This window comes from Eumetopias jubatus, unplaced genomic scaffold, assembly GCF_037043125.1.
Source record: "Eumetopias jubatus isolate StellerSeaLion01/CBP00866 unplaced genomic scaffold, mEumJub1_p1.0 scaffold_12, whole genome shotgun sequence".
Taxonomy (NCBI): domain Eukaryota; kingdom Metazoa; phylum Chordata; class Mammalia; order Carnivora; family Otariidae; genus Eumetopias; species Eumetopias jubatus.
Window position 1 is genome coordinate 75,274,072 of NW_028274818.1, and position 24,293 is coordinate 75,298,364.

At 43.4% G+C, this 24,293-nt stretch overlaps 1 protein-coding gene across 12 annotated transcripts in view; it reads left to right on the forward strand.

The window, feature by feature from the left end:
* RBFOX1 (RNA binding fox-1 homolog 1) overlaps positions 1–24,293 on the forward strand; it is a 2,047,095-nt gene that overhangs the window by 1,902,873 nt on the left and 119,929 nt on the right. For all 12 annotated transcript variants that reach the window (XM_088016928.1, XM_028117531.2, XM_088016933.1 and 9 more), the window contains 2 exons: positions 17,097–17,240; positions 23,999–24,052. In XM_088016928.1, the coding sequence (XP_087873054.1) occupies positions 17,097–17,240; positions 23,999–24,052 (198 nt within the window). The remainder of the gene's footprint in view (positions 1–17,096; positions 17,241–23,998; positions 24,053–24,293) is intronic.

The window sequence follows — 24,293 nt, forward strand, 5'->3', positions numbered from 1 at the left end:
CACACAGCTCTGCCTCCAAATCTCAGAGCCAGGATTCAAACCTGTCTCCTGATGCTGCTTCTGGTCCTGCTTCTCTCAATCTGTCCCATCTGCCAAAATGTCACAGTTTGCCCCCTTTCATTAAAGCCATGGTGCTTGAAGATTAGAAACAGCCTAGTTCGTTTAGTCAGTTGTTCATATAATTCAGCCTTCTTTCTCAGGTGTAATACCACCCAGGATAAATATATGGAACACACTGTTTCCCTCAAAGGTCACAGATAACTCTGGAATATTGTGAGTTTTTCATAAGTAATCTAATACGGAACTTTGACCTTCAATTTCTCCTTCATGGGCCTATTTTTGCTTTCAGCTTCAACAATCTCTTATGGATAAAGAGCTTCATTCCTAAGAAGGCTGCAGGTTATCAGGGAAGGACACTGGCTTATGAGCTCAAGGCCTTAGCTCTGGGACCTATTCTCAACTTTACTTGCTGTGTGGGCCTCCTCTTAAGCTTTATTTTCCTCATCTGTGAAATGGGTATAATTGCAGCACCAACTCCATAGAAGTGTCATGAGGATAAGTGACATGGTCAACGTGAAGTGGTCTGCACTGTCAGTATAATATCAGCATCTTCTATTATCATTTGCACAGAATGGTTTAAATGAAGAAGTTGAAATGGATATCAGGTTTGTTTGTTTTTCCTAGAACCTTCTAACCTTCAGACTACTAAGTTAGCTTTTTATCCATCAACTGCTTCCATGATTTCAAGGGATTTCTCCCAGATGCCTCTGTTAACAACACCTTATCATCACCACAATCATCACTGCCATCATCATCACCAGCACCATCATCACAATCATCATCACCACCATCATCATCACCATCACCTCCATCACCATCATCATCATCACCGCCATCATCATCACCATCACCACCATCACCATCACCATCACCACCATCACCATCATCACCATCATCATCACTGCCATCATCATCACCATCACCTCCATAATCATCACCACCATCATCAACACCATCACCACCACCATCACCATCACCACCGTCACCATCATCACCATCACTTCCATAATCATCATCACCATCACCACCATCACCACCATCACCATCATCACCACCACCATCATCATCACCATCACCTCCATAATCATCATCACCACAATCACCATCAGCAGCAGCAGCACCATCACCATCATCACCTCTATAATCATCATCATCATCATCACCATGGTCATCATCAAACACCTGTCATTTACTAAACAATTACTAGGAGCCAGGATTGAGTCTGCATTCTAATAATATCCTTCGCTGTTGTTTACCATGAGTCTGCAAAGTAAGTATTGAAAACCATTTTACAGATGAAGGAACCGACTCTTCAGGGAGGTTAACTCATTTGCCCAGTGTCAGACAGAAGTCCTGGAGCCAGATTTAGAACCTAGGTATCCTTGAGTTTACAATCTAGCCTTTTGTCCACACTTGGCACTACTTTATTGCCAGGAAGAGTTTTAGAGCCACTGACAAAATGACCAGAAGACAGGTCTTCTGGAGACTGGCTTTTCTAAATTTTTGGCATCATTTTCTTAAACAGTGTTTCTTAAACAGTGTCCAGACACTACTTTTATTAGAATTGTGTGGTATTGGTGTGTTATAAATGAATATTGCTGGCTCCAGCCAGTGATGTGCTGTGTTTAACAACCTGCTTGGGACGGTGGGGAGACGGGAGGGGTTCAGGAGCCTGAGTTGAAGCATTTGCTGATTTCCATGGTGTAAATACTCCCAACCTGGTCGTGTTTAAGCTTCCAGTGCCTCATCACTGAACTCAGAGTTAGCTAAAGATGTGCAGGAGCGCACCATTATATATTATCTCTACCGTTCAGGTACGAAAGCCAGAAGAAACCTCAAGAGCAATAAATAATAGCAAAATGTAGTAAAAGAACTAGGAAGTAATGAGTTTGGAACATTTATTACCGTTTTATATATTTTATTCAATTGCGGGTTTATGTTACTTAATTTTTATTCAAGGTCACATTTAGCAAGAGGCTCACATAATCCCTGAAAAGTAAACAACCCCTTGAGTGGACTGCAGCCCCTCCCTGGCTCCACCCCAGGCTGATAAATTGGCCCTTGTAAAGGCTGGAACCCTGGAATCTGCATTTCTCAAGAGCTCCCCAGGTGTTCTCCTGCACTGTTACTGAGCCAGCTCCTTTAGCCTTTTTCAGCTCACATTTGAAGTACTCATAGGAAAGTAACATATCATATGATAAGCATCTAAAACATGTAGATGGGATTCATATTCCTAGCAAATGCTCATGGGCAGCTATGCTAAATGAACTCCACTGTTACTCATCTTAAAAGATTTTTTGAAAAATTGAATAAAAATATTCCAAAGTTTTATTTTATTTTACCCTTCAATGAAGTACGGTTGTTCCATGTTGAAGAATAAGGCAGTAATCCTATTTCCCTGGCAGCCAGCACAGGAGGACAGTTCAGAAGCCCTTCCTGAAAGGCTTACGCAAAGATAGCAAAATGTCAGGGAAAGCTGCAGGGCAGGGCTGAATGGAAAAGAAGGCTTGTAATCTCAAATTCAATATAAAAGATCGAAAGCATCAAATAATCAGTCAGCAGTGAGCCTCCCCATCAGAATGTTCCATCTGCCTTGGAATTCAACTTTGTGATTGTATTATGATGTATACATTATACATCTCTCTCTCTCTCTCTCTGTATATATGACCGCCTAGAAAAAGGTAGGCATATCTGAGGTCCCATAAGGAAGTCTTGCTTGACTTTAGAAGTGAGACCGTTTGAAACATCACCTGCCTCCACCCCACCCCCACCCCATCCACCTTAAGAACATTAAAGTCTCTTTTGTAGGCAGAGGTTTTAATTCAGAGAGAAAGGCAGGGCCCCCCAAATCAAGAGCAGTCCGGGAGCTGTTTACAAACCCTGATACACAACAGATCCAACCCAAGGCTTATGATTTGTCCTCTAAACAATGATTCTGCTTTTGGAAGGTGAATATGGAGGGAAATTAAAGGATTTCCATGACTAATGTTTACCTAGTGCTCACAAAATGCCTTAAGTCATTGGTAAGCACTTTGCATGCATTAGGGTTTTAATACTCCCCCTGTCTTCTGGTTCTTTTCTAGTCACATTGAAGGTAGTCAATCAATAGTCTTTGAGTGAATGAATGCACAAATCCCCATGTTAAAGCCAGGGGAGGTGAGGTGTAAAGGGGTGGAGTAACGTGTCCAAGATCAGATGACTGGGCATTGGAAGTGCCAACCATATTGGGTTTCTCATTCCAGACACATAAACTCACTCTGTTGCCTCCCTGGGATATACAAGAGTGGCCGTGAAGATGTTAAAAGCATACCAGAGTCACCCATGAGGATTATTAAAATGATCCATCTTGGGTCTACAGTTACGAATAGTTACTTTGGGAGTGGGGACCAGTAATCTGCATTTGTAACAACTTTCCCAGGTGACTTAGAGGTGATCTGAAGGGTGTACCTGGAGATAGACTGAGGTAGTATGTGCAGAGCCCTCCCATAAGCAAGCCTGTCTACCTTTCAAACCACAAAACCCGCCTTTTGCTAAGGGTGACCAAGAACCCTCTACCAAGGTAGGGCCCCTTGCTCAGCCCCACCCTCCTGAATCTCAGAGCCTTAGCTTTTTAGGCACGATTGGTACCTGCAAGGTGACCAAAATCAGTGCCTTCATTTATCTGGGTGCAGTAAATTTCATCTGAGAAATGTGACATGGTGAGAAACTGGCAGGCGTTGTCCTTGAATCTAAGTCCGCTGTAGTGAAGGGCCTCCGCTAAGAGTCTTCTGGTTGCCACAGTGGTTTTCGTATTTTCATCTGGTGTGTGAGCAAGTCTTGCTTTTTAAGTAGTGTAACCAAGAAAAATGTATATTGTGGACTACAGATATGAAATGGCCACAGACTTTCTGGGGCAGAATCCCATCTGTTTCACTATGACCTGAGAGGGAGCTAGCATTCCTGTTCCTCCTGCACACATGAAGGAATGGTCTCTGAGAGGATGGGTAACTATTTGCCCCATGTCACCCAGCATCGTGGCTACCATCCACATCTTACCACTTCAAGTCTTACCTCCCCTTATTAGAGCTTTGAATAACATGATTAGATGAGAGAGAGACCAGGACTGCCAGATATTTCTCTTTGTTCATTTTAAGAATTGGACTTGTAGACCATTAAAGGTTGGCCTGTGAACCCCGCTAATATAGAACTGCCAAGTTTCTAGATGAATGAGATTGCCCAAGAAGTTTTCCATATTCCCCTCTTGTTGAGTTATGTATCTGAAGGTCCTTCAATCAGAGAACTCACCCATTGTCTTATTAATTGTATCATTCCTTATTTTTCTTCCCTGCCTCTCCGGGAGACCCCCAGGGCCCTGGGTATGTCTTATTCATCCTTTACCACTCACATCTAGCAAGAAGCTCTTTAAATGGCAGCCAAATAGAACAGTGTAGGATTAGAATAATGGTTTCTCTAAGAACAGTCATGCCAAACTATGGCCCACTGCCTTTATTGTCAATAAAGTTTTATTGGAACATAGCCACACCCATCGTTCAGTTGTTTAGATATTGCCTGTGGTTGCTTTCACTTACAACAGAGGCAGTGTGGCCCTCAAAGACAAACTATTTTCCATAAGGCATTTTTAAGAAAAAAATTTGCTGTCTAGGTAAAGAGCAAACTGGAAAGGAGATGAAGTCATTTCTATTTTCAGAGTATATTTCTTAGTATTTCCATCTCCTAACATATATTTACACTCCTCCCCACCCACCAGTGCAGGAGAAATTAGCCCACTGATGAATAGGGTCTGGAACTCAGAAGTAATCTGAATCATGGCAGTTTGCAGAAATTGTATACTTTATGTGACAGGATTCTTTGTCAAATGCAGAATAGACATATCAATATTCCAAAGAATGATATCTACACATGTCTCGGTGTATACTGGAAAAACCCCAGTACTCCCAGAGCAAAACCCTCAGAGTGCTTGTCTCTTTGTTTAAAGCATTTATACGAAGAAAGAAGTAATTAGTAAGGAAAATCCTGGGATTTTAGCTGAGATCAGTTCCATCTTAAATTCATCACCAATTTTCTGCAACTGAGTTGTGCATTCAGCAATTTTCTTAGGCCCGGAAAATTTGCATAATGTATAGATTTGCCATTTGGTTAAATTAAATCTTGCATAATATGTTGGGGGGGAATAATCTTTTAGCTAGGTGGATTTGAGGATTTGATACAAAATATCAACATTTTTCCTTTTTAAATTGATATTTAAGTTGGCTTTGATTTCTGAGTGGGATGGGTTTAAAAAAGAAACCAGGAGGCCAAGGTGAGGTGAGGATAAATCTTCAAGAGAGTCACTCCTGGAGAGGGAGAGTGGGCTGCCAGCAAGAAGGGGAGGCCATCAGCTCCTTCAGGTGGATGCTCGCTAAGCTGGAGAACGGGAATGCTCATCTTAATAATGCCATCAAAGCAGAAGGCAGTGCAGAGTTCTTGGGAGAACTTGACATGTTCCTTAAATTAGTTGGGTGCAGGGATGTCATTAACATAGAAGCTTGTGCCTGCTTCTTATCTGGGCATTTATCAACGTGGAGGCTCACTGGCATAGTCCGAAACAGCAGCATGGGAAAGAACTGTCATGGAGAATGTGTTAGGGCACCCACCATCTCACCTGGCTCTTGGAAGAGCCTGACATTCAGAGGACAGCGAAGGAGTTCTCAGGATGTTCGGAAAAACAATGCTGAAGGAGGGACCCCCCCCACACACACACACACAAACCTAAAAGGAGAATGGGCAGGCAGCATTGTGCACTGACCTTGAAGATACAGGACCCTCAGCAGCTATGGAGGACGATGGGTTGGCAGATGACCACCCCAAGCAACCCAAGCATACCAACCCCCCCCCCCGGCTCCCCCCACCCGCCCACAGAAGCCACCAGTAGAATGAGAGAGAAATCAGAGAGAGAGATTGATTCTCTCCACCAAAAAGCATCTTGTTTCGTTGAACGCCCTCTGCCTCCTCAGTCCCTTCCCCCACCCCCCAACTCCAAAAGAACAAGACCGAAGAAGAGGAGGAAGAGGGCCCCAGAGGCAGCCCCTCTAACAGACAGTGCAAAGCGCTGGATGGTAGGGGTGAGGAGGCAGGAAATGCCCCTTGCCTGAGGCACGTCTGTCAGGACACAGGTCTATCAGGACTCCGGTCTATAGCAATAGGAAGAGAATTTGAATCTCACTGACTTTGGAAGCTTTAAAATGGACTGGCCTGAGTTTTTAATAACCACATGGCCAGAAAGCTGTTGCATCTTCTTTAGATGTCCTTAAGGGATTTGCCTCAGGAAATTGCAGTGCCTGGGCTCTCAACCATTCTCCCACACTGCCTGTCATGTACTGACTGGGCATCCTGAAGCAGCTCTTAGCCCCTCTGAATGGCCGTTCCTTTGCCATATGATAGGGATAAATGATAGAATCTTCTTCTCTGAGTCATCAGGTGATGCAGTGAAATATAATGTATGCAAAGAGCTTAACAGAGTGTTAATCATTCGACCAATGTTTATTAAGTGGCTACCAGGTGTCAGGCACTGTTCTAGATGTTGATCATCATTCATAATTATGGGGTAGGAAGGGCACTTACATGTACTGACTCATTTGGGGTAGGTGCTAATGAAAGAAATGAGGCCCAGAGAGGTTAAGTAATCTGCTCAAGGTCACACAGCTATGAAGTGGTAAGGCTGTTATTCAAACCCAGAACACTTGTTTCAGAGTCTATGCATGTTTATTGCTATTGTTATTCGTAGTGGTAGTTATTTTCAGCTCCTTGTTCCTGGAACTAAAAACTGAAACTTTGAGCATGGAGAAGGAAAGAAAGAGCCCTTCCTATAGTCCTACTATTCCTGTTGTCTGATAAGTGGACACCAGCTCCCAACCCTACCTGCTGTATCCCCAGAGATAGATATATATATATTAGGTGCTCAATAAATATATTTTGAATGATAAGAGAATAGCCGGTTTCAAGCCCAGTGAAACTCCTTTCTCTCCCCAGGACAAAACACTTCATATCCCCAGGTGTTTGCAGGCTCGGCTTCAATGACACTGCTATAGACTGAATTGTGTCCTCTCCCCCCCTCCACCCCCTGATTCGTGTTGAAGCCTTAAGCCCCCATGTGATGGCACGTGGAGGTGGGGAATTTGGGAAGTAATTAGGGTTAGATGAGGGCAGGGTCCTCATGTTGGAATCAGTGTCCTTATAGGAAGAGGAAGAAGAGAGAGAGCATTCTCCCTCCACCACGTGAGGATGCAGGGAGGTCGCAAGCTGGAAAGAGAGACCTCACCAGGAGCCCTATAAGCTGACACCTTGATCTCAGACTTTCCAGCCTCCAGAACCTGGAGAAATAAATATCTGTGGTTGAAGCCTCCCAGTCTGTGGCATTTTGTTACAGCAGCTCAAGTGTGCTCATACAGATACCTCTGTAACCCATCCACTTTACTGATGTGTTCGACACTTGGCCCCTTGTATGCTCATCCTATACTTTCAAAGAGTGAAAAAAAGGCAAGAGAATTTGGAGTCAGCCGTTCTGTGTCCTGCAGCGCTTCTCCGTTCTGAAGAATTTCATCATTCCAGCAGAGCATTGAATTTATTCGGGTTGAGGGAAATGTGATGAGTTTCTTAAATCTGTGTCACCTGGCTGTGGAATCTGCCCCGCCGAGCTAGGAAGGAGGCATTAACTACATCCAAAAGCTGTGTGATTAACTTATTTGTTTGCCTACAGAGCTAAAATGAAAAAGCAGGAAGCTGAGTGAATCTGCACGAGCCCGTTTTGAAGCAGGATTGTGAGAAAACCTGAGACGTGGATTTTAATTCACATTCCCTGGGCTCACCATTATTATTATTTTTAATGGAAAATAACTTTGCACAATCTTGCTTCGTTTTAAATGGAGAATGTGCAATATTGTCTAACGCAGGGTATGGAGTTGATTTAGTATGCATGGTTTTCTCCCCTCCCCACCCAGTACTTTGGTTCTTTGTACACATTCAATATCGTTACATTTTTGCTTAGAACATATATATGTTCCCCCTGAACTTTTCTCGATTGCTTTTTTATCAGGTTTACAAATCAAATCAAATAGGTATATTGCAGAGCTCTGTGATATTATTTTCTGAGCTTATAGTACAATGTATTGAATTATGCCGCTCCATGCTCTGCTCCTGCTATTCTCTCCAGATTGAGAGAGAGGGACTGTGGACCCTGTAAATTCACTTGGCGCCCAGCATTACTGGCTAAATCAAGACCACTATTCAGGCTGCAAGAAGAGACAGAGCAAGTGTTCGTTACACAAATCAATTTGGTCCAAAGTACATCGCAGTGGGTACTCAACCATCGCTCACATAATATTGTCAACTTAATCAAATAATGCCTCAAAGACACTCACAAGCTTTTCTCTCTGAGAAATAACTTGATTGGTGGAGGAGGAAGAAGCAGTTGGCTATTCAAAAGGACACTTTTTATTTATCACTGTTAAGCACTTGGGGCATGGAGGGGAGGAAGCCTATAGGAGAGGAGGGATGCTGAATATTCACTAGGCTGTGCTGGGAGAAAATCGTGCTTGTTAGCATCCTGTCTTGGACATTGGGTTTCGACACCCTTGTGGCAGAATTGGGGATGCTCATGGAGAAAAAAGAAGCTGGACCCAAACCTCTTTCCTGGGATGACACAATAAATATTTGTTGAGCACACGTCATGTGCCACAGTAAAGGGCCTCAAAAATGATTCAATATAGTGTTTGTCATTGGGATGTTCATACTCTAGTAGGACAGAGAAGGAAGTAATCTGATACTAAAAAATATATATGGTTAATAAGGGCTCAAGAGAGGGGAGCACAGGACTCCAGGTGCTCAGAGGAAGCATCTGAAGCAGCCTGGTTTGGTTTGATTTGGGCTGGTTGGTTGTGATAGGGCCCTATTCACAGAGCTCATCACTCCGTTCCAGCCCCGACTGAGAGCACAGGCAGTTAGAATTCCAGCGAATTTCACTCTGTGCAAGTTGCTGGCGGTTGCCCTCCAGGGCTGAGCTGTCTTTAGATTTCACCTTGAACTCGAGGGGCCATTGAGGGTCAAAATATGGAGTCCAGGATATGGAGTTAAATATCTTAGGTTCTTTTATGGCCCTGCCATCTCCTAGCCATGTGACTTTGGACAGGTGACTGACTTAACTTCTCCGAGCTTCCGTTTTTCAAATTGTTATGGTGGTCAGTGGGATAAGGTGTGAAAAACACCTTGCATGATACCAGGGTCATAGTAGGACCTCAGTAGGGTTTTACATTCAATACCCGATTCTAGACCCATTAGCCAATTCCACACTGGGCTCATCTGCAACCAGTGGGTCGTAGTATTCGGCATCAAATGTCTCAACTCAGGATAGGGGAGAGGCGAATGACCTCACACTGCAGTGGTTCTTATCCAGGGGTTCATGGATGTCTGTGTATCCTTCAGGGAGTTTGTGAACTTCAAATTCAGAGGCTCCAGGGATTAGGATATTAACATTTCGAAGGGACCATTACTCTGCCGGCTATAGGTATCTGCGGAGCCCATGGCTGGTATGACTGAGGAACTGGATTTTTTAATTAAACTCAACTTTAATTAAAATTTAAACACTGACACTTGATTCCGTTATTAAAAGCCTTTTAGGTGTGTTTTGAAAATCTTGGCTATTCAACTGTCAATTTTTCAAAGTCTAAATATAGATCAGGTATTTCCAATGAAAATGTAGTGTCCATGTTGAGATGATGAGCCATGAATACAAACTATATACAAAATCTCCAAGACCTAGGGGGAAAAAAAGATTTTAAAATATCACTTACTTTAATTACATATTGAAATAATAGTTTTGATAAATTGGATTAAAATAAATATATCCTTAAAATTAATTCCACGTTTCTTTTTACTTTTTTTGAAATGTGGCTTCTAGAAACTTTAAGACTATGTATGTGGCCACTATTTTATTTTATTGAATGGGACTGCTCTAAAGTGCATGACCACCATCCTTGAACTGTATCTAGTGCTGTGTTGTGAGTACATGTGGAAAGACCGAGTAACAAACTGGAATGGCCCAAGTCACCGGCTTAAACACCATCTCCAGCTAAAGACAGAAGATGTTGGGGGAGCAGGGGAGCCAGCAATGGGGAGGTTATCAGGAAAAGCACAGTAAACAAGGGTGAGGTTGTTCTAGATTGAGGTCATTGTCTTGTCTTTTGAAGGATTTCTAGAAATTTAGGTACTTTCTTTCCCTGCTACCTCCAAAAGGGAGACACCCCTACAAATGGAGACTTTCCTTTTAAATGTAAATTTCTCTTGCAAAAGGGTAACTTCTACTCTTTTCAGAGCTTCTCCTGTGTCTGCTGTTTCTCAAAAATAATCATCCCAAAATAACCCTTATGCCAAAGAAGCATATTTAGGGGTGGCAAAATATAATTTGGTACCGTTCTTGTTTTATTTCTTATGGTTGTCTCCCCCACTACAGGCGCTCAGCCCTGTGCTTCCAAATCTATGATTCCTCTCTGAACTCTGATTTCTGCTGACAGCTTCACCACATTTTACTCATCTGTCCTTGTGATGGTCACTTGTGTTGCCTCCAGCAACCTGGGACCACAGACAACTCTGTGATGGGATCCTTTATCCCTACTTGCATCTCAGGCAATAGGCTCAGAAGGGTTTAAGGAGCTGGGCTAGTATGTGACGGGACTGGAGTTTGGCTCAGAGATATCCAGCTACAGATATCCTTTGCCTGTGCTCCCAAGATACCTGGTCATCCCCGAAGGTGGCACAGGGATGAGCTCAGCAACACCCCATTGGCTCAGAGAGAAGATGTGGGTGGGGCCAGACTCTCAAAGGCACATACAAAACCATGTGGCTTCTCTCCAACAGTCATCCCTGGATTGGTCGATATCAAAATCCAATTTCACCAGGATTAGTCTTGGGTTGCTCAGAGCTATTCATTGAATTAGGAACAATTATAGCAGAGGGAGCCCCGCGGTTCTTTATTAAGGTCTTTGCGGAAGCACTAAGTGATCTTCAGGAGATTAAAGTGCCAGTGGTGTTTTCTTAACATTTATAACCTGCGCCGATATCTGGGGAGTTTGTTTATTAGGAAAAATTCTGCAGCACACATCCTGCCTCCTAATAGGGCCTTCAAACGGGGCCAGAGCACAAGCTGGCTTTGCTGTCCTAATGAGCTTATTTGGGAACCTCTGCCAAGTGCTGCCTGGAAACCCACCTCTTGAGGTGAATGGACTGTCCATTCATATGGGGTCCTGCGACCCTGCGGGCGTGATGGGGAGGCGGCATCTCCGAGTTGTCAGTATGGGTGGGCCCCGAGAAACGGAGAAGGAAAGCGGATGGTTATAAACACCGCTAAGAATAGTAATGATACGTATTCCCTGTTTATTCATGGGACTTAACTTTCACAAGACTTTGCTTTTGTTATCCGACTCTGAAGGATCCAGGACAGACGGGCATTTATCACTTCACCCATATGCAAACTAAGATCAAGAGCTGTGAACTCAGCATTCATGCAGCTCACTTGTAGCAAAAGCCACAGGTACTCGCCGAGAACTTGCCATGTGCTCTGGCTCGTATTTCTAGTCGGTGCAGTTTTGTCCCCCAGGGAACATCTGAACTGCAGAAGATAGTTTTGGTTGTCCCACTGTTGTACAGGGGTTGGAGGCCAGGGATGCTGCTCAACATCTTATGGTGCATGGGACAGCCCCACATCAAAGAATTAGCCAGCCCCAATGTCAGCATTTCTGGTGCTGAGAAACTGCCCTAGGGGGTAAGGACAGAACAGTGGATGGAAACTCCCCATCTCTGTCCTCATGGACTTCATGTTTTCTGGTGGAGGAGACAAAGAAACACCATAGAAACTAACAGAAGCAGGTAATACAAAGGCAAGAAGTGATAGGTGCTATGAAAAAAGCGAATGAGCAGGGAGACAGGAGATGCTGAAGCTCTAGATGAGGATGTCTCTAATGGGTGCTGTCTTGGCAGAGAGCTGGGAAGAAGGGGGCAAGCCACATGGGCATCTGGGGTGTAAATTTTCCAGGTAAAGGAAGGGCAGGCGTGAAGCCTGAGGAGGGAGTATGCTGCGTGCGTGGAAGGAGGAGCCAGGTGGCCAGTGAGTAAGGAGCGGGAACCTCAGGAAGCAAGGGGGTCTGGGCCAGAGTGTACTGAATCTCCCAGCCCAGGATGAGGGTCTGGACCAGAGGGTTCTGAGAGGGAAGGTGCCCTGGCCATTCTAATTCTACCCTCTAACACCTTTGTCTTCTCAATCTCCTCTCATCTCTGAGCAAGCAGACCAGGAGTAATTTGCTTTGTCTTTATGTTCTACCTCCTGATCTCCCAAACATGGTTATGAGGCACCCTTTCAATTCAGCTAGGTCCCACTTTTAGAGCCAGAATGATGCTTTAAAAGAATCAGACATGGATAAATCAAGAGTTCTTCTTCCAGCCATTAATTCCAAGTAAGCCTTGACATGTGCCAGCCTTGAGGGATGTAACTACCAACCAGGTAGCCCCCGCTTTTTGGTAATACGCATTCGAGATGTGCAATTCCCTTAGCAACTTCCTCAGCTTTTTCACATGACTTTTATTTTTGTTCTTCAAAATTTCACGCTGCGCATTTGCCATGAGCTTCACCGACCTTCTCGGGGATGCTCTAACTGCTTGTCCATCTATGTGAGCTACAGTGCTAGGCTCAGGGAACCTGCAGACCTAGCCTTATTTTTAGAGTGTTAGATGCCTTTCAGGAGGCTGGTGGAGCGCCTCTCAGCCCAGCTGAAGGGGGGTCATCACATCCAGGGGGAGGTGCACAAAGGCAGCCCGACAGCCTGGGTTAGGATAAAAGGAAGGCTCAAATCTCTCCTTAGACAACTCATTAAAGTTCCCAGTGTGACAGATGGGAGCCTGGGACAGCTCGGACAGAGACATTCTCTCTTCTTCTAGACCTGGGGTGAGGCCAACCCCTTGGAGAACCTCATGCCACCCTCAGTGGTAGAAAATGCATCCACTTCTTGATAACAGCTATTCATTCAACGTGCACTTCCGGTTTGTTTGCTTGTTTAGAAGATTGTGGTGGGTTGAATGTGGCCTTCAAAACGTACGTTCACATCCCATCATTCGTAAACCCACGAATATGACCTTGTTTGGACAAAGGGTCCTTGCAGATGTAATTAAGTTAAGGATCCCAAGACAAGATCTAGTGTGAGCTTTAAATCCGATGACTAATGTCCTTATAAGAAGAAAAAGGCAGAGGGAGATGTGAGTCCCAGACACACAGAGGGAAGAAGGCCATATGAACGTGGAAACAGAGATTGGGGAAGTGCAGCTTCAAGCCAAGAGGTCACCAGCAGCTGGGAGAGGCAAAGGTGGGCTCTCCCCTAGAGCCTCCGGAGGGAGTGTGGTCCTGACAGCACCTTCTCACCTTCACTGTAGACATGTGGGCCCCACAACCATGAGGGAATCCATTTCCGTTGATTTTAGCTACCATGTCTGTGGTAATTTCTTAGCAGACTAATATAGGGACTTAAAATTCAGGCTTGTCTTGAATATGTTTTCCCTGACAATTTCCAGAAAAAGGGAAGGGGAAAGCTCTCACCCCGATATACCAGTATGAGACTCCGTGAGGACCGTTCTGGAAGGTCTCACCCCTGCCTTGCCCCAGGCTCTAGAGTCAGCCTCTGGATCCTGACGTCCTCCTCTTCACTCACCCACGATGTCAGAAACACTTTCGGTTTGTTTTCCATTTTACGTGTTATCTTTAAAAATTACTTTTAATACACAGGTATTCCGACATAACAATTTATGAGCTTTTGTACACATTCCCGTGCTACAAAATGATTAATTGAGCGTTGTATGTTTTTATCAAAGGAAACAACGCAAAGATTTCTCCAAAGTCCTGTTTGACTAAAGATGATTAATTTTAATTTTCACATGAGCGGCATAATGCTATTAATCATTTAATATGTTTAATCATAATCTCTGTAATTCCTAATTAGGTTTATTAAGCTGAAACATCCAGCCGTTATGAACGAATCCAAATCTAGGTTTCTTTCTTGGGATGAGAAGGAGCTTGTTTTAATTTGCATTTGAACAGCAACCTCTAACCGGAGGGAAGAAATGGACTGTAAGCTGGGGTCTCAGCTGCTGTGTCTGCAAACCTAGAGTCTTAGGTCAGAGTACTAAGACCCCAACTGCATGATTCAAGGACATCTCTGGGCCTTGGTTGTGTAACCAAACCTCATGTTACCAGCAGAGAAAACACAGTTCCCTGCTCTTTTTGGGCCTGGGTGTTATAATATTATATTTGACTATCACTTGAAGATGTAGAGTGGACCATTCACTCATCCTTCATTCATTACTTTATTGATACACTCGTAATACCTTCACCTGTTCAGTCAGTGACTCAACCAGCCATCTGACCTGCATTTACTGTTTGTCGGCCATGGCTCAGCCCCATTGTCGCGTGCTGGTCACACCACACCCCGCGATAATCCATAAGTGGCTCCTCTTAGTTTTTATCATGAAATATGCTTTTGCTCTGCACACAGGGCCCTTTGTGATATAACCCCCACACACCCCCGCACTGTGCTGTTCTGTCTGTCCTTCCTTCATATGCGCCCACCGACCATGACACTAAGGGGCCCATGTACTCCCCTGAATCCAGAACCCGATTTCACCTCTGCGTCTTTGCCTGCACCTTGCCCTCTGCTGGTATAGCGTCAGGCCCTTTGTCCTTTCTGTTAGATGTCTCCACTGAAAACGTAACCTCTAGAATTGGCAGGGCTCCCAGAACATCCAGCTGTGCGGCGTGTCCCTGATTTAAGTTTACTCAGCCCTCTGTGACTCACTCTGATCCCAGCCTCACAACTGTCTCTTTCCTTCTTCTTTCTCTTGCACTGAACTGGGAACAACGTGTGTTGGGAGGACTAACTTACATGTCCAACATACAGTAGTTGCTCAGTAAAAACGTGCTTAACAAGCAAAGGAGAACCTTTCCTTTGTATGTTTCCTGAGAGAGGCTTGCTTTCTTCTTGTTTTTGACATTTTAAGAAAAAGTCACTGTCACTCTAAAAAATTCATTGCCTTCCATTTATTGAGTTCATGTGCCAAGAACTCTGCCAAGTTGGCCTATATTACCGAGCTAAGTCTTCACAGAGCCTTAGAAGGTGTGCACTATTATTATTACTCATTTTCCAGGTTAGGAGACCGTTACCATCCCCTTCCTTATTCCACTCCAACAGCACAGACAAAACGACCAAGGGCAGGGTTGGCGTTATCATGATGTAACACTTCAAACTTGCAGAGGTCATCCAGTGGGGGTTTTGATTCCAAACTGACTTGGAAGAGTAGTGTGCCAGCTTCTGGGGGGCCTTGACTTCAAAATGCAATTCAGGGGTTATTAGGAGAGAGAATGGAAATGAAGTCTGTCAATAAATACAAGGATTGGCAAGAAAGTCACTAATTATGGCCATTTTATTGTGGTATATATAATATGTAAACCATATTTATATAAAGCATTTATATTTATATGCATATATAAAATATATAATTTATATATATATATATATATATATATATATCTTTCACTTGGTGAAATTGTCTCCTCTGTGTCTTTATTATCTTACACCTGCCTGATTGCACTGATAGTTTTGTCCCAGTTATGTGCTTCTAAACTGTTTAAAAGTAGGTGAGGCTTGGGGCGCCTGGGTGGCTCAGTCGGTAAAGCGTCTGCCTTCGGCTCAGGTCATGATCCTGGAGTCCGGGGATCGAGTCCCACATGGGGCTTCCTGCTCGGCAGGGAGTCTGCTTCTCCCTCTGACCCTCCCCCTTCTCATGCTCTCTCTCTCTCATTCTCTCTCTCTCAAATAAATAAATAAAAATCTTAAAAAAAAAGTAGGTGAGGCTTATTCTTCCCTCGTAAATTTGATGGGCTTCCACATAGGTTTTCCATTACAGTTTTGGAGAAGCAAGTAACTGACATGGATGGCATCAACTGCCACCCAGAGGCAATAGATGCTGATTGCAGAGAAAGTATCCAGAAGCATCTCGAGAACCAATGGGCGTGGCTATAATGATACCAAGTGTTACTGTGACTTTCCTGCCTAGATATGTGCTGATATAATATCATGCTGTCCGGGCTTTTACTGTGGCAAGAGTGGGAAGCAGAGTAATGAGTCATGCTAATAGCATAACCTTATCGACACCAGTGTGGTCCATAGAACGTTCCAGAGATGTTCTAGGTCCTCGGTGTCAGACATGGAAACCAGTAGCCACAGGTGGCTATTGAGTACTTGAAATGTGGCTAGTGTGAAGGAAAAACTGGATTTTACATTTTACCTAATTTTAATTCATTCCAATTTAAATAGCCACGGGGGTCAGCTGTCATGGACAGCACAGGCCTGCATAACGAAGAAACGAGAAGGTAAAACCTTAAAAAATAAATAAATAAGTCAATCGGATGGTTACTTGGACTGCAGAACACCAAACGACCTTCTCAAATGTTTTATCCCATTTGCTAATGTGTTATCTGGACAGTTACAACAATTATGCAGGCGTATCTTAAGATTTTGGACACCTTTGATTAAGGGATGCACCCTCTCCTACCTTTAACGACAGGTTAATCCATCAGTCCAATTGCCTGTTAAAACTCCCCAACACCTCCACACCAACTACCCCTCCCCTTGCTTTATTTTTCTGCATGATGCTTTCCTTCTACCAGCTCCGTATTTATTTATTAATGAACTTATCGCCTTCCCCCCACACACTCCCCATAAGAATTCTGTTCCGTGGGGGCGGGGAGTTTGTCTGCTTTGCTCACTGCTGAATCCCAGATCCACCTTGGGCTCTCAGGGAATGTTCAATAAATACTTGTTGAATAAATGAAGGAATGGATGACCCAATAGCTCCTTCCTGGTCCTTGTTCCTTTGTTCCAGCATTTTCCTTCCATTTAGGAGAAGCTAAAGCACTTTGGAACGAGCACACAGGTCCCCTCATAGCCTCTTTACTCTTGTCCTTTTAGCAGACAGATGACGCGGCACCAACGGATGGCCAGCCCCAGACACAACCTTCCGAAAACACAGAAAACAAGTCCCAGCCCAAGCGGCTGCATGTCTCCAACATCCCCTTCAGGTTCCGGGATCCGGACCTCCGACAAATGTTTGGCGTAAGTAGAGCGTTTCTCCTCTGCAGTGTCCGCACTGGGGTCCCCAAAGCCCTTTCCTCCTCATGTAAGTTCTGGGTATTTACAACACAAAAGTGAGATGTTTACGGGGTGGGGGGGGAAGGCATTTTAGATCCTAGTTGATGGGTATATTGTGGCCGGAATCTCTTTATGATTTTAGTCTAAACGTCTTTGTATAGGTTCACCATGGTCCCGCTTTGCCAAATGGTCAATAACTGGAAAATCAAACAGAAAATGAGCTCCCAGATAAAATAGCATTGAAAGAAGCCCACTGATGATCCTAGATCAAGTGTCCCTGGACCCTGTGTCACGGCTGAAATAAACATTTTGTGTCCTTTGGGTTCTTCTCTCTTTCATAGTTGCCAAAGTTATCATGATATATTCCTGCATACCTCACTCTTTCCCAGGCACTGTGCATTTAGATTTCAGAGGCAGCGTTAGAGAATAATGACTTCTGCATAAAGCTTCATTGAAAAGCAAAACAAAGAAAGCTAGAGATTTCTAAGCCTGACTTGCATCCTGCAGTATACACTCTCCCGCAATTAGTGATGAGGATTCAGAGGTTCTTACTGTGATGTTCTCTGCCACAGATGACAGCCTTGCCCAGCTACCATGATTGAAACCCAGAGCAGGGCAGAAGCCACCATCAACCCAGAGAAAATAGATGATAGGGCTGCTTCCTCGTGGGACATGATGACTCGGATTCTTTTTCTGGATGAAATCTTGCACTGTCCACCTTGGGAAGGAATGAGTTAGCCACATCTTGGACTCTGAAGGACAAAACTCTGACAGGGCTTAGATATCCTCAGTGGGTGTTTTGTTTTGTTTTTTGCAAATGTAGTCAGCCCATTTGTCCATGACATCCATCCCAGCATTGATGGGAGGTGTCTGCGGATTCCATGAACAGAACTACATACTTAGCATTTGACTTAGAGTAAAGGTTGGCCGCCTGGAGATTGTTCCTCTAAGAGTTTGTGGATGGATGCAAGTATTACAGAAGGAATAAGAAGGGGCCAAATTTTAATGCCAAACCCTGGGCCAAGTAGACCTCATTCCCCCGATGCAAAGGGATGCTCTGGTTCCTGACTGCGAGTGTGGGGTTAGCTTGCATGCACCTTCTATTTCTTTACCATGCGTGATGTTGATCAAGTCCACATCTGACACAAAGGCAGAGCTAGCGTCCTAATATTCAGATACCCAGACTTGAATCCTGACATTTCAGAGGAAAAGGTCAGCTTCTGCACTTTTATCTCTCTTGTTTGGTAATAACCATGAGTTGAGCCCTCTAACTCTTGCAGAGTAGAGAGACCCTCGGGCACTCTCAGGTCAAAGATGACTTTGAAAAGTGCAGAGCATTCAAAGTGAAAGTGGAGGTTAAGTGTGTATAAAGCAGTGAGACCAGATTTGAATGATGGGCAGCCAGAGGAATTAGATTCCTCTTGCCACGTCAGGTTAGAAAGTCTTGCTCCGTGGTCCATCTTTACTCATCAGGTGTCACTGGGAGGTTGGCTTTGAATTTGGCCCTCTTAATGATCATCCTGGTGCTCTTTTATGGTGTCACTCACTGCAGCCCACCCTCGCTCCCAACCCCGAGGGTGCTCTTCCCTCCCTGGTCTCCTCGGTTATCTTGAAAGTCACTGAAAGGCTACACAGCCAAGTCGGAGAGGTATTGGAAATAATCCACAGCTGGAACTCCCAAAGACGGCATCCTGCTTGCATGGATATCTGAGCCTCTCTTTTCTTACAGGGCGAGGGCAAGTGGTGCACAGCAAGGTCTTGCCAAAGATTGAATGTACTACCCAGTTGTCAAACCATGATCAAAATCCACCGGTTTCAGAGCCAGTTTTTGTAAAAGTCAAGATTTCTAAGCAACTGACAAGACATTGACTTGACAATATGATAGATACACTTAGTATCAATTAAGAAGATGCGGCATACATTCGGTAATATTGAAATTAATTTCGTTCATCACAAACAGCATCTGTGTTCATTTTAAAAGCATGCAAGATTTTTTTTATGAGTTTCGGCTATAAAAATTTGGGGGCACATACAGATTCCTGGATTCTTTGTAATAATGCTGAGGCCTCCTTGGTTTACGACCACTGTCCTGAAGAAATGGAACTTAAATACTAAAAATCTGTTCTCCCCTGCCAAGCATTGGTGGTGGCAATCCCATTCTGGTTATATGATACGTTTAGTGGCATGAATCACATTGAAAGGCATCTGTAAACATTCTGATTGGCTCCCCACACTCCAGTTGAGAGAATTAAGTGTGGTTTCTTCTTGTAGGTTGTACTTACTGTAAGAAATGACATTTTGATTCCAATTAGGTCTTTTCCAAGTCATCTAGACATGAGATCTCTTCTCTTCTTTTATTGCTACATTTTGCCTTTGCCCCTTCACTTTGGCTGGGGCTAAAATGGGGGTTATTACAGAGAAAAACCCTCTCAAAGATTTTTGGGCTTTTCTCCTTTATTTCTTTTGTTAAATGCAGCCATGGGGATTTGAAACCCAAACCAAAACAAGACAAAAAGGAAGCTCCTTTCTCCAACCTAGCTGTGTTCATAACACCTTTTGCAACCATTAATAATTCAGCTATGAAGTTTGCAATTTCTATAGGCCTAATGGTCACTGCAGGTGCCTCACATTTTGTTTTTAATTTGTGGCTTCAGGGCCCGTTCATTGTGATTCTGGTTACCTTTGTTCCACCATGTTCTTCAGTACTTGAAATTCTTTACTTCCTCCTCCTTTGGAAGCATTTGTTCTAGTGTTTGGCATTAAATCTTCTAACTATTCATAGATTTTCCTTCCTTCCTTCCTTCCTTCCTTCCTTCCTTCCTTCCTTCCTTCCTTCCTTCCTTCTTTCCTTCCTTCCTCCCTGTCAAGGTGGAACATTCCTTGGTCAAGAAGTTATGTGACCACAGTAGAGTCCTGAGTCTTTACAACACCAGTTGGGGCGTGAGTGAACAGATCAGAGGCGTTGGTTCTAGATGTTTCCCTGAAAGAAATATTGGTTCTGGCCTGGCTACTTCATTCTTGAGCTCTGTCCTCTTTTCAGGGAGCATTCATGAGGGTGTGCATCCTTTATGTTTGAATTCTTAATGATCCCATGAAAGGAATGGGTGGATTTCCACCAAACTGATTATAATGGCTTGCTCTTGGACAGAATGGTTCTTTAACCTAACATTTAAAATTTATACATATCTGGCTTTTGGGTGAGAGAGGTGGTTATGATATATCCAGACCACTGACATGACACATTGCATCATAGAACTGTTTTCAGAAGTAGCTACTCATCGAGTGTAGGATTCAAATTTGCACAATACCCTTGTTGATGTCACAGCCTTGCTTTTGATGGAGACCCTCTGGGTATGAATATGATCTATGGAAGTCACTCATTATTGTCACCCCAAAACAGACCACATGACTTGCAGAACATACAGAAGAAGCTTTCGTGATCACCTTTTTAGTAATAACGTAGGGATGCCTGCACCTTTGGCGTTAATGCCAAATTCTGTGCACCGTGATGTTATAATGAGTGAAGCCCCCCCCCTTTTTTTTTTTTTGGACCTGGCATGGTGCCTCCCATTTCTGCATTCCAAACATGAAGCCAACCCTAAGAAAACTGATATGATGCCTTTCCTTCGCCTCTGTGTGTGCTTTTTGAACTAACCTTTACTTTCATGTTTTATGCTGTACCCACGGAGCATCTTCCACAGTTTTTCAGGAAAATATCATTTGATCAGAGAATGTCTCAAAATGCCTGGTATGTATGTGCCCCAGTGCGTGCCTAGAAGCTTCCGGATTTTATCCTTGATACCACTATTGAGACACCTTGCATGGATCCTGAGACGTTGTCGAATGTGGCTGCACATGGGTGTCGAGCAAACTGATGCGAGTTAAATCTGCGACTCATGTCTATTTAGATTGCACATGTACCAGCTGTGTTTACATCATTAGTACCCAACTTCCCAATTAAACTGTTGATACTATAAATACAGTACGCAACTGTCTTAGGAGTGGGGCTCATATCAGTGTTCTCACTGCGTTTCACTGGCTCTGAGAATCAACCACCCAATGGCAACCGCTAGGGAGGCAAACATTTGAGACCATTTCAGGGCATATGCTGTCATTGTTTCATTTAGGGAATGACACATGCTAGGATTACTTCTTCTTCTTTTTTTTTTTAATTCTACTTGAATAAATGCTTCAAGCAGAAGTTCTTTTTTTTTTAAGATTTTTATTTATTTATTTGACAGAGAGAGACACAGCAAGAGAGGGAACACAAGCAGCACGGGGAGTGGGAGAGGGAGAAGCAGGCTTCCCACGGAGCAGGGAGCCTGATGCGGGACTCCATCCTAGGACCCTGGGATCATGACCTGAGCCAATAGCAGACGTTAGGATTACTTCTTGATTGGTTGGTTCTGTCTCAGCCAGATCTTGTTTTAAAGGGAGTGTTTTTGTGTGTTGACTGCTTAGAGAATGTTCCATAGATGACATTTGCTTCATGGTTTTGAGGAGTCCTTTTCAAGCTTCCCTGTTCATACACATGTGTGCTTTCATGCTCTTAGGACTGAAATAAATATAATAGCATCAGTGTAGACTGAATATTCTAGAGAGGTTATATCGAAATCACTGCTTCTGCAGACTTCACAAACTGGAGGAGTCTTTACTCTGAAATTCAGTTCACCTTTCAATGGCAAATCCTGCATTTCCCAAATCTGGAAGTTTTCTTCTTCTATTTCTAATGATTTTCTCTGCCCAAATCTAGGGCACTGAAAATGCTCTGTAGAAGAATATTCTCTTGACCAAAAGGAAATTAAGAGTGTCCACAAATTGCAGGGTGAGTTGGCTGTAAGTTTCTTGGTATTTCCATCATATCTGCTGGCAATGCAGTCCTCCCCTCCCCTCTCCCAGCTGAACTTCTTCGTTTCTTCCTATCCTTCTTCTCCGGGAAGATGAGAAGCACAGAAGCACGTCCATCCACTCAACAAGACAAACTCAATCCACAGTCCCCCGACCGTGTCCGTATCCTGACGGATAGGCACATTTCCATGACATAGCTTTGGGTTTCCTTCTTCTCCTAGTCACAACTACTTTTGTTTCAAGGTTTTGAGCTATTTCTCTCCAAGTGGAGTGTGCCTATTTTTTTTTTTTCCTGTCTTCCCAAGAAAGGTAGACTTGTTCCGGAGAATAGCCTCTGTCTGTTTCCAATGCTTTTCTTTCTCGAATCTTAGTAGAACCCTCTTGACACTTATTCTCGGGGTACCCCCCCTTCCGCCGCCGCCCATATCCTATGACTGAAGCACAGTGGTCAGGGAAGCTGCCTCTGGTTCTCTGCGTTCTAATCATTTATTCCTTTTCTGTCCCTCCCAACCACTCTGGCCTCTGCTACATGGAGGCTGCTTAATGCTTTCCACCTAGGGGGGAGAGACAGAACACAGACTCTCCTCGGGCAATAAAGGATTTCATAAAACTCCAGGCTGCAAGAGTGAATGTTGTAATATGAAAGCTCAAAATAAGGGAAAAGGAGGATGGACATATTCCTTCATGTGGTTCTGTTTACTTTTTAATCACTAGAACGAGCACTTGCCTTCATTGTGCATGTAAAATTCCCCTCGTCGTTTTTCTGGGCCACGTCACATACTTTTATGATACCCTCTCCCACCTGCATGCTCAAAAATACCCACTGTATTTCACTCATTCTAAGAAAAAGGAAAGGACCCCAGTGTCAGGGGAAGAGGCTCTTGAACGATCAGATGCTTCTGGTTTCAGGGTCCCTGTTCCCTTATTTTTAAAGTGTGAATCACGAATTGCTTGATGTGCATTTCTCAGTAGGACTACGAGATTTAGCAAATAAAAAAAAAATACAAGGTAACAATAGCTGAATTTGAATTTTAGATAACATATTTTATTAAGTATAAGTGTATCTTAAATATTGCAGGGGATGTAATTATCCTGAAAAATTTGAAATTTAAATTTAACTAGGCATCTGTAATTTAGTTGGCTGCCCTATTTGTAATCTGAAACCATGTTTCCAGGCTTGAATATGTCGAGTTGCTTTCACTTTTTATAGAGCCTATTCTTGCTAATTGTCTAAAATCTATTTGTTTGTTTAACAAAATGAAGAATCATCTTGAGAGAAGTACATTTTGGCCTCAGGGCTAATCACAGCTATGCTGGTGTCTTGATTATGATGGATGTCCACATGGTGGATCTTGCTTTCATCTGTTTGTACTTGACTTCTCTTATATGGCCTGGCTCTTACTGTAGCTTATACGGGGGTCAAGGGCCACCATCCTCACCATCAGATTCCCCTTGGACATTTTACCATCAAAATCCCACCTCATCAAGGGTGCTTCTCCCAGTGACTAATGGAGTAGCCTAGGAGGGTCAGTTTATACTCCAGCCTGTTTTAATCTTTGCTGTTCAGTGCCTGGGAAAGCAATTGTGCACACATAAAGAAAGGAAAATAGAACTAACCACCTGACTACACATTTTGCACCAGGCCCATACTATGACATCTCACTCAGTGGGGTATCCAGTAAAATAGAAATCATATGTGTGGTTGTACTTTCTCTTGGTTCAAGCACATCGCTAAGGATAAAACAACATAAAATGTCTATCCCTGATATTAAAAGAGAAAAAAAAAAACCTCTGACTTGGGGTACAATTACCAATGTGCATAGTATGATTTACTCCATTTCTCTTGCTTATAAAATATTTCTATTTCTTTGCAGCAATTTGGTAAAATCTTAGATGTTGAAATTATTTTTAATGAGCGAGGCTCAAAGGTAAGCAGTTTAATTTACTTTAGGATGTTTAGCTTACTTTTAAACGTTTGCTATGGATAATGGGAAACAACTGCACTCTTTTAATTAGCACATTGTGAAAATACACTTCAGTGGGAATTCCTTTAGAGACCTTCTCCAGTTTCCAAAATGGTGGGAAATACATTGGGTTCAGTTTAAATGTATAAGGGGGTAATTTAAAATTGCTGTTTTATACCTATCTATCTATCTATCTATCTATCTA